This window comes from Crocodylus porosus, unplaced genomic scaffold, assembly GCF_001723895.1.
Source record: "Crocodylus porosus isolate Cpor-Errol unplaced genomic scaffold, CroPor_comp1, whole genome shotgun sequence".
NCBI classification, from domain to species: domain Eukaryota; kingdom Metazoa; phylum Chordata; order Crocodylia; family Crocodylidae; genus Crocodylus; species Crocodylus porosus.
In genome coordinates, this window is record NW_017728943.1 from 8,935,513 (window position 1) to 8,946,249 (window position 10,737).

At 44.2% G+C, this 10,737-nt stretch overlaps 1 protein-coding gene across 1 annotated transcript in view; it reads left to right on the forward strand.

The window, feature by feature from the left end:
• Positions 1-493: 493 nt before the first annotated feature.
• LOC109319013 (Y-box-binding protein 3-like) overlaps positions 494-10,737 on the forward strand; it is a 30,695-nt gene continuing 20,451 nt past the window's right edge. The window contains exons 1-4 of the mRNA XM_019548531.1: positions 494-555; positions 1,040-1,130; positions 2,554-2,654; positions 5,072-5,105. Of these exons, the coding sequence (XP_019404076.1) occupies positions 494-555; positions 1,040-1,130; positions 2,554-2,654; positions 5,072-5,105 (288 nt within the window). The remainder of the gene's footprint in view (positions 556-1,039; positions 1,131-2,553; positions 2,655-5,071; positions 5,106-10,737) is intronic.

A 10,737-nucleotide genomic window follows, 5' to 3' on the forward strand; every position in this document is an offset into this window, starting at 1 on the left:
GTGAGCAAGTGTTTCTTTTTGTTAATCTTGCACTTCCATGTTAATGGCTCTGTAAATATGTACACTTAGTTTCTGACTGAAAAGGAACGACCTTGCCTAGTCCCAAGGGAGGCAGGTTCTGACATGTGGTCCAGCTTCTGTTATCCCAACTGGAAATTGAGGTAAAATTAGTACTTGCTTGTTACCAGTAATCCCAAGCTCTTTCTTTAAAGAAAAAGGATTGTCTCAGAAGTTGTTTTTGGGGGTGCTAGAATAGTTTTTAAACTTACAGGTAGTTTTGTTCCGCCCCCACCCACCTCACAGTTGTGCTGGCTTGAAGTCACTCTTTTTGAGACTCCCTCAGTGCTCTGTTGAAGTAGAAGAGTGGGTTCAATCCCATTCCTAATGTGTAGGTGGATACCTCTCCCAAGTTTCCTTCATAGGTTGGCACTTGGCAGCAAATCTATCATAAAGAGACTGATAAGGCAAGGGTAGTCAGCACCCACTCCTAGAAATGGGTTCCTCTGTGGTGCAAGAGGAGTTACCGCCTGTTGATAATTACAGCTTTCCCAGACAGTGAGATATATTGGTTATGCCTGTAGATATTCAGGGCCAGGTTTAAGCAAAGACTTTAGACTTGGGCAGACTTTAAGAAACTGAGATCCTAATTTAGTGGCTACTTTAACCATAGCAAGTTTTTGTTTTGTTTTTTAATGCTTCTTAGGCCGGAAAGTTCCTCTAGCTGTCTGCAGCTGTACTTGCTCTGGTCAGAGCAACTAGGCATTAGTTTCTCTAAGCCCCAGGCTTTCCAGAAACTTGGAAGAGAGGTGTTTGAAGTCTCCTGAGGGGCTCCATTCAGTAGGTGTGTTCAGGGCATGCCAAAAGCCTGGGGACTGGATCAGTTACTTGCAAAACACCATTGTGGCTGCCTCTCTCAATCCTTTTTTGAGTTCAGCTGAAAGGCGGGGAGGTGGTTGCTGTTGTGCCCCTGTTCATTTAATAGCCTAGTGGAGAAAGGTGTATGCTCCATACAGTAAGGTTCAAAATGGTATCCCTATAGGAGAGAGTCTTGTGCAGATGGTTGTGGAATAGTTTGGCAGGCCTGTAAGGATTTTCTTAAGAGGGAGATGGCATCTAGATTTTGGGTTAAGGTAAGGTGTTGGGGAGCCTGGATTCTGGTTTTGGCTCCTGTCACCATTTATTTGGCCCTTCTATTGACCCATCGCTGCTTAGGGAGCAGGGACTGGGACTCTGGTCTCCCTGTACTAAGTGTGTGTACAGCTTAGTTAAGTCCCTAGTATAAGGGATTTGGTCAGATTCATTCCTTGTTCTGTTTGTTTTTCTGTGGAACAGGTATATTTAGCTAAACATTAGTGAAATGCATTACTTATGAGTGATTGTTGTTAGCTTTACTACTTGAATAAGCTATCTTGAATTTTTATTATTTTAATGTTTATTTGTATATTACCTATATGGGAGGGAATACTTTTTTTTGTGTTAAGCTGGCAGGTCAAATAACACTTCAGAAGTAGGAAAAATCTTTCCAAAGATGTGGCAGAGTGTAGCATTTTTTTTATAGCTTTGGATTTTGGGTGGCAATAATATAGCTTGGTGTTTTACTTAAATACTACATAAGATCAGTCCATTTCCTTCTGGGTGTTCTCAACAATACCAGAAGTCCTGGGTGGGGGGCCGTGTGGCTGGGAGGAGAGGAGAGGTTGAAACACCCACAGATCTGAGAGGAGATGCTGCAGCAAGGCCTGGCAAGCTTGTTTGACTGAGGGAGTGTATGTATCATGCTGCAGGAGCTAGTGAAACCTGTTAATCCAAGATGAAACAGTAGGGTCTTGCAAGATAATACAGCAAGGCCCGTGACCAGAATGGTGGTTGGAGCAAAATGTTTTGCACCAAGAGCGGTCTGGCTTTAGAGCTAAATATTGGGTTCAGTTCTTGGTAAATGGTGAGACCTTGGTAAGTGTTCATGGAAAATGCCACAAAACAAGAGGCTAGAAAGTAGTTAGTCAGGAAAAGACCTATGAGGTTACATCTTGGATAGACAATGCAGAACAGGGCTTTCTCTGGCCTTTTGCCTGATCCACTTTTAGCTTGGAACTTCTGTCAGTTTGTCTAGCGAGATTATTCCAGTCTGATGGTTTTTGCTGTTGAGGAAAGATGTTCTCATATTTAGCTGGGAACTCTATCCCTCTTGCTTTGCTCCCGTTAACCACCTTATCCCTATTTCACTGATTTCTCCCCTGTCTGTGGATGTGATTATACCCATATTCCTTTTCTTTTCTTTTCTTTTTTTTTTTTTTAATCAACTTCCTTCCAGTTTTTGGAAAGCCGAAAGGAGATGGCATTGGTGAAATCCAGGGCTTCTAACCAGCTGACTTGGGAGAGTCACCTTTGTCTGTACATTATCCAGCTACTAAATGGCAAACATGATAGCAGAGAGGAAAAAAGTGACACACTCTTAATGAGTGTGCATCTTGCTACATCCCACAGATCACACATGGGGAAAGGAGCAATAGTAGTGACTGTACTATCAGATAAACTGCTTGAGGTTTGTTCTAGAAATTGACTTCTTGTGTATGTTCATTTTATTTTTCAGCTACTAAAGTTCTTGGCACTGTCAAGTGGTTCAACGTCAGAAACGGATATGGCTTTATCAACAGGTTTGTTGATCACTTATTTGTACATCTCCAAAAATGTGTTGGTGCCTCTGCCTTCCCTATTGTGCACCTTCATCTCCCATCAACTCTGGCAGTGGATGAACCTCAAAAGCGTGAGTGCTGTGGTGAGCTACCTAAATGAAACTCAGAAAATCATGTTTAGTGGGGCTACTTCTTCAGCCTGCAAAGCCTATCTTGGAACCTCATGGAAATGAGTTTTCTGAATCGCTTGATACTTCTTATTTCCTTTTGGGTTTGAAATAACACAAGTTCAGCCTCCACTGCACTATTTCTGTTTTGACATCTTCATACTTGGCAAGATTTTGGAGAAGAAAGCAAAGATGATGGATGTGGGAGGAATCTACTGAACCTTTTCAAACTTTTGAAGGTGTAGGGGGTGGATAAGAGGGGGGCAAAGGAGCTTTGTAGACTTGAATTTTTAGACATTTAAAAACCCATTTACTAAAGCCTCATTGATTTGATCCAGGCCCCCCCCCCCCCCAATTCTACTAACATTCTCACCAATATGTTTAAGTGGAGATGGTCACAGAACTGAGCATAGAAAATGGGTCCTGGGAGCCTACCTGTTCACCTCTGTCCTGGGCTAGGCCATTCTAGCCTTTGACCTGAAAAGGTTGCCAGCTGCTGCTCCAGATGACTTCAAGCTCAAATGTCAGTAGCTAAAAGCTAAGACTATATGGCTTCCTTGTGAAGGCCCTCTGTATCTTGCTGTTTCTTTGGTAGTTTTTTAAATTAGTTTTTATGTTCTATAATGTGATTTTGAAAGATGTGTGCTTTCTGATGCAAAGGCTTAAAAATAGTAACCGTCTCCCATCACAGCAGCTTATGGTCAGTGGGATTAGTTCATGGACACTAGAGAATGGGATACAAAGTCTCCCATTTGGAAACAGTATTACATTGCAGTGGACTGGATTGCTAGGGGGAATTTGTTCCATATCCTGTTCCCTTTTACTTGTAAGTCATTTATCTGAAGTTCAGCCCCAGGTCAACAGGGGTTGGCTGACTTGCAAAGAATAATTCGAATCATGGGAATAATTGATGTATGTGGATACAGAGCCTTCTCCTTTTAAGCACAACTTCCAGTCTTCTGCGGAATTGGGAGACTAATGGTTTGGAGACAGATAATAACCTAAAGATGAAAGACTTAATATTTTCCCTGTAGCTGTCTTAGCGAAGTCGTCTTTTGCTGCATCTTACGCCAGTGGGACAAACATCTACATGCAGCCATCAGAATGTTCGCCTTTTAATTTTTTTTTTTTCTCCCCCTTCCTCCATGTTCACCACTTCTGCCCCATCTAGTACTGGTTTGCATAGGCATGCCAAATATTGAATAAATAAAGGAGGCTTGACTCTTTGTTCTTTGGGAACCGAAGGGAACTTGAGCCAGGAGTCACCCTTGTTCAGGGTCTTTTTTTTTTTTGTTGACAGTAGCCATTGCCAATTTACCTAAAAGAATATAAGCAAGCTATAGTGAACAATTACAGAATAATCTATTCGTAAGGGACCTTCTGATACCTGTTAGTTCTTGGCTCACACTCTGAAGTGTTTCTCCTTAAAAGGTGTTACATCTTGGGGGGAAAGGAGGGCAGGGTCCCTTGGACCCCTTGACTGTCAAAATGAGTTCTTTTGCCCTTGCACCTTTTTATAAGTGAGCACTGGTGTAAATGAAATGGAAGGGATGGCCTCTTGTGGTGTTGGGGTGGGGGGGGTCCAGCTTCTCAGTCTGAGTGCATCTGTTAGATACAGAGTGAGCGCTCAATCTGATGAAAGTAGATCAGTTGCATGCAAAATCCTGCAGTGGCTAGAAGATCGTCTAGACTGTCCTAATAAGTTTATTCTCTCTTTCATGTCTGGCTCTTCCCCCTCTCTCACTGAGCATTCCTAATCCTTCCTATCCTAGGTTGCTTTGGGTTTCAGTGAAAGGAGAGCCCTCTTAACAGCTGTGCCCAGTCCTGTTGACAGTCTTGCTTGACCTCTGGGACAACGTGTTAGGAGCTCAGGTTGCAGGCCGGGGTGGGGTGGGGTGGGGAAGAGGGGATCGGAGGAGGGAGAATTAAATAGACTGGCTGCCTATGTCAAACTAAACCCTGGATATCTGCCCATGGATTAAAGGGGGTCCCTGGGGAAGGTGGAAAATCCCTTACTGGCAGGGAAATGCTACAAAGGGAATTCACAGCTGGGTCTGTCTGGAGGGATGGAGTAGGCTTGTACTGCACATGGGATCCTGGTGGTATGTTCCCATTGGAGCCTCTTGGATATCTGTTCCCAGGCTCTGCTCCTTGATTAAGTGGAGGATGGGAGGGGCTGACTGGGTGAACCCCAGGGACCCTGCTATAAAATGACAGACTTAAGAAGTAGTTTTATGATGACATTTTTCTTTCTCTTCACACTTTCCACAGAAATGATACCAAAGAGGATGTGTTTGTTCATCAGGTGAGTGAGACAATTGACTACAGAAATGCATGTTTATGTCTTGGGTGTACCCAGAATCTCCACAGAGGCCAATATCCATCTGACCTAACTGTCTATAAGGCTGTTAGATGGGCAGTTTGAATGGCCCTACTTGTCCTTGTTCATCCTGAAGAGAGTCTTCTTCAGTACACCTACGTCCATATTCTTGATCAGTGGCATGCTCAGACTCCAGCTGTAGTATGTGGCAGATTGGGGTGGGAGCAGGAAGTATAGCAGTAGATGGGACAAGAAACAGCAGGCAAAGTACCACAAGGGGTTAATTTGTGAGCCCCAAGGCTTCCACCTGGCTGGTACACCCTGCAGTGCTGAGTGTGAGGCTGGGTGTGATACCCATGCAGCAGCAACAGCTGTGGGCATCCCCACTGATGTGGCCCATGTGGTGTACTGCCCCTCTCACTTAGAAGCTGCAGAGCCCTGCTCTGAATGCTCAAGGGGCTGACCTGCACTGAGGTCTGTTACCTTCCTCTGTATAATGACTACAGATGCTGTGTGTCTGTTGCTTCCTTCTGTTTCTTGTCCACTGTCCTTTTAGAAAGAGGTAAATGCTTCTTCTGCAGCAGGGTAGATGCTCAGTTTGCAGAGGGACTAGTTTGTTTGGTTCAAAGTAAAGTGAAATGGAAACTTTCTGTGCCCCCTCCTTTCTGCACTAGTTCCCTTTTCTCACATACTCTCTCCTTGTTCTTCCATTGGCCCTGCTGACTTTCTGCCTGCCTGCCTGCCTTGCTGTTTATTGAGAGAAAATGATCCAGTCTGGCATCTGCCCAGCTTGCCTGCTATCAGCTATTGCTACATGAGACCGCTACAGTTGGGAACAAGGGGAGGGAGGCAATGCAGCAGGTGCGACTGGGCAAAGGGTGGTCACCAAGTAGACTGCTGGGACACATGGCGCTCAAGCCCATCAGCAGGTTGTCACTTCTCAGGTGTCTCCCCGTGACTTGAGACTCTCTTGTCAGTGAAAGTGGGAGTTGAGGAAGCTGTTTCTGCCACTAACATGAAAGCCGGCTAGTGTCTGAATTTGCCATGTTTATCAAAATAGCCTGTGCTGCCCCTATTATGGGAAGCATGGTTGAGATCTGCAGGTGTTCAAATATCCCCTCGAGTTGGCTTCTGGAGTAGAGCCTGGGGCCTTATGCAGTAAAAGCAGAGGTGTCTGTAACCAGGAGCCTCTGACCCTCTGTGCAAGCTAGCTGTGGGAGAGAGAGAGGGGAGGCACAGTCAGCATGTTAGACAATGGAAGTGTCCATGCATATATAATTTGGTGCTCATGGTGACATGACTCCGTGATAACCTGATGCAACTGTTCTCTGGGCAAGGGCAGTTGAATTTGTATCAGAATTCTCTGGTGGTGTTAATAGGGTGTGGGGAGACCTTTAAACTCCTGTGTTTACCATGAGCACCACAGCTATCTTGTGCGCTGCTTGTTCATAATAATGCATTAGTGTTTGGGGCAGATACTCAATGCGGTCCTGTCCCTCCCCAGCTTCCGCCCCCTCCCCAGCTGCAGTTGGTAGCTGACTAACAGCAGCAAGCTAATGGATAAACAATCTAAAAATAGATGGAAAAGGTAATGGCAGTTAAGTTGGCTACCTTGTCATTGAGGATCCTCTTGTAGGTGTCATGGCAGGGAAATTGCTTTTAAGGAGGACAGTAGGGAAGTCTTGAAGGTACTTGCAGTGGCGTGAGGTGGGGAAAACAAAGAGATCCTTCTCAGATGGGCTGTCAGTGGTTTCAGTATCAGCACGAACATGAAAATCAGTATCTTTGATTATCTAAAGGATGGTGGGTGAAGAGCAGGCTGCAGAGTTTCTTTAGAGGTAAAGATTTCATGAAGTTTTGCAGAAGAATGTCTATGCCTCCTTTTTGCCCTTGCTGTAATCTGTTTCACCCTGCCCTTTAGGGAAGGGGGAGGCTCTAGGGCTCCTTCCCACACCTTCATGCAAGCCATGGAGCTTTTGCAGAACGAGTAATAAATGTTGTCCTTCCATAGCACCCTGCAAGGACAAAGTGACTGGTTGTAGCACTAGAAGACTCCACTTCCTTAGCAAGTGAAACCTAACATCTTAAATGCCAGTACACACAGATTGAATTGAGCTTTTGAACCAAATAATAATGGGACCATGGTGGCTGTCCCCTATGGGTTATTCAAGACCAGGTGCTCCAAATGTTCCCTTCTGGCCTTGTTCAACTATCCTATCAGGAGCCTATACCCGATAGTGTCTGAAGGCTTGGGCACTGTCTGACAGTGTCAGTCTGTGGAGTGGTGACCTGACTTCAATAGTCTGGTTTCTCTTCATATAAGGGTTGCCCAAACAGTAAGCAAGTTGAACCCTGTTGAATTTATAAAAGGTAGGCAAGAGTGCTGCTCCCCTCCGGGCAGTACAGTGACTCAGCTGGGCAGATTGGGGCCTGTCAAAATGAGCAGAAGGGAACTTTTGGGTAGGGAGGGGCAGTTAGAAAAGCAAATCAATCATGTATACAAACATCCTGTCCTGAACCACCCCCTCCTCTGGTTTGTGACTGTTTGCTGCTGCTGACTCCTCCCCCTGCCTCTGTACACTGGGAGTGTGGGGGAGGGGCTGGATTACACCTCTAATCTCTTTAGAATAAGGTTGACCTAGTTGAACAGATCCTCCCTCTTTTCCCTTCCCTCATGCATGTTGGGAGGGGAGCAGGCAGATCTCATGATCAGAAAAGGGGTTAACTCTTATGTGGCTGTTGAATGCTATTTATATTTAGAAACACTTTAATCTGCACTCCCTCCTTAGCGCATGCATGGTTGCTTCGTTCTCACTCTTCTAGCCTTGCAGAGAGTCCAGATTGTGGAATGGGGCATCTGGGCATAGAAAGAGATTTGGATGCCTCCTGGTCCCTGTACCCACTCAGTGAGTAAGTGGAGGTGTGCTCTAATGCGTTATTGCTTCCATTTATAATGATTCAAGTAACGGAGCACTTGCATCACCATTGGGAGGTGATAGCTTCTTTTTAATAGTGGAACGCGTTGCTGAAAGCAGTCTTCATCTTTCTCCTAAAACTTAACTTCAGCAGCTGCAACCTCTTTAGCATCAGTAACTTCTTTTTCCTTGGAACTTACTTACCTTCCTTTTGCTATTTACTTGGGCAGACTACACCTATCTTAAGTTATTAATTGTTCTTCATAAACATTCTGCCATCTGGGTCTTAACTGTCTGAATAAAAGTTTATTTACTTGTGCCCCATGTTCCTGGAAAAACGTTACAGATGGTGTCCCAAATACTGTTCTGTGTGATGCTGATGTACCAAGATACATGGGCATGATATTTTGACATTCCAATACACAAAGCTCACTACCTCTAAAACATAGGGTTCCTATACACATGTAGAGAAATCTAGCACACTGGAGCAGACTCGATTTTAATTGAGTCTGCTGGAGCACGGAAATTGACACACTCTGGCAGCCTTCCACGTCCCCATCACGTGTATCAGCGTTGCTGAAAAAATGGCAGTGGGGCACTTTGAACTGAAGCTTATCCAATGTGTTTTATTTCAAAGTGCCCCACTGCCATTTTTTCAGTGCAAGGACACTGATGCATGTGACATGCAGGTGCTTTTAATCAGCACAGCTTGCTAATTAAAGTGCCTGGCTCCCCATCCTAGAGTGCCTGTAAAAATGCCTGTAGTTGTCTCTTGTATGCACAAAGTAACCTGACATGGCTGAATTCAAAGAGATTGCACAAAGTAATGTTTCCAAATAAACTCAATCAGCTATATATTTGTGGGTATCCTTTCTTCCCTTCTTTTTTTAAAAAGGGAAACTATTTCAACTGTTCCATACCTGGCCTGGTTTAATTCCTATGACAGCTTCAGGAGCTGAGGCTTGGTGTGTATTCATACCTGTTGTTAGCTAATGTGCTGTCCTCACTGGCAGTCTGCAAATGCTGTGGGGGTGGGCATTTGGAAAGACTCTTGTCCCCTCTTTCCTCCAGGTTTTTAGAGGCTGCTGTCAGCAGGAAGTATTCTGAAGTATTTCTCTATTCTCTTCCCCCTCCCATGACAGCATCTGTAGGTTCAGAGGAATCCAGGAAGGCAATCCAAAACCTAACTCAGTATTTGCCTTTGTAGAAGAGTCTTGAAATCTGAGGCCTCCAAATCCAATATAGCTAACTGAAAACTTGAGAATTGCAGAGCACTTGAATCTATGCAGTTAGTTTCTGCATCCTGTTGCCACAGTATATAGGTACTTATTGAAATTGAATAAATTCATCCTTACCATATCTCTGATGCAGGGAAACCTGGGACAGACCCTTTACAAATGGTGACTGAAATGCAGATTGCTACATGACTGAGATCACATCACAAGCCTGTGTCAGCCACGGAACACAGATCTCTGGCATCCAGGTTCATTGCTAGTGTCACTTTGCAGCAAGACTGCAAAATGAAAAACAATGAGTTGGAGGCAAAAAGCTAATTATTCTAGCTTTTGCTCTAAACTGTGTCTAGATTTGTCAGCATTATTACTTGACACTAGAGTTTTTCATTTGAAGATTTGAAAGACTTGACAAATGCTGGACTTGATTCGGCTTCATTTACAATGTGACAAAAGGTCCTTTGACTTCAGTAGCTATGGGCCTTATACCTGCTTATAAGAACTGCTTTGGTTAAACCTTTCAGTGAATGTATTGTGGACTTTGGTATTGGAACTAATCCAAAGTTCTGCATAGTTTGTTTTATAGGAAATGTTTTGCACATCTCAACTGTGTATTCCCATGTAGGGAACACAGGGCAGGCTCTTAGAGGCAACCGTATCCTAGAATCTCTCTCAAGTGGGCTCATCTCTTCAGAACTGATCAGGCTTTTTGCTCTCTCTGCTTTCCCAGTCTTATTGGAAGATTGACTGTAGACTCCAGCTGCTCTAATGGATGGCAGTTCTAGCCATTGGTAGAGTTCAGCCAAGCTTCCATTTTGCTTATGCCTGGGGTTGTCTGCACTGAATCTAAAGATACCACAGTATATGTGTTATCTGTGTTTGTTTCCTTTCTGGTCTTGGAAAGCATCTTTGTCTCATCTTTGGGCCTCCTGTCTGTACCTCTTCACTGCATTTAAATTGGGATGTAAGCACATTGCCTTGTACATTGTGTGTTACTCTTCATGTCCAACTGGGTTTTGATTTCCAGATCTTGTCTTTGGGGATCAGTGATACAAGGCGTAAAGCAAAATGTACTTATTCAATAACTGGAAGAAAATGTTAGGATCAATTGGATTTTAGAAATGCTTGTAAATGTACTTTTCTCCTAATCTAACTTATCTTGGATTGAAATGTAAGATAAGCTTTCCTGCTGAGTTTTTTTTAGGAACAGAAACTACCTGTTTCTCCTAGTAAGCTCAAAGGCATGCTCCTGTGAGTCTGAATGGGTTCTTTTATGCTGTTCAAATTGTTCTTGGGTGCTAAGTCGGAGAGAAGGCTGGAACAATTAAGGCTACTTAGTTTCATAGTTTTCTAGGGTCGGAAGGGACCTGAGCAGATCATCTAGTCCGACCCCTGCCATGGCAGGAAAGAATACTGGGGTCAAACGACCCCAGCAAGATGTTCATCCAACCTCCTCTTAAACACCCCCCC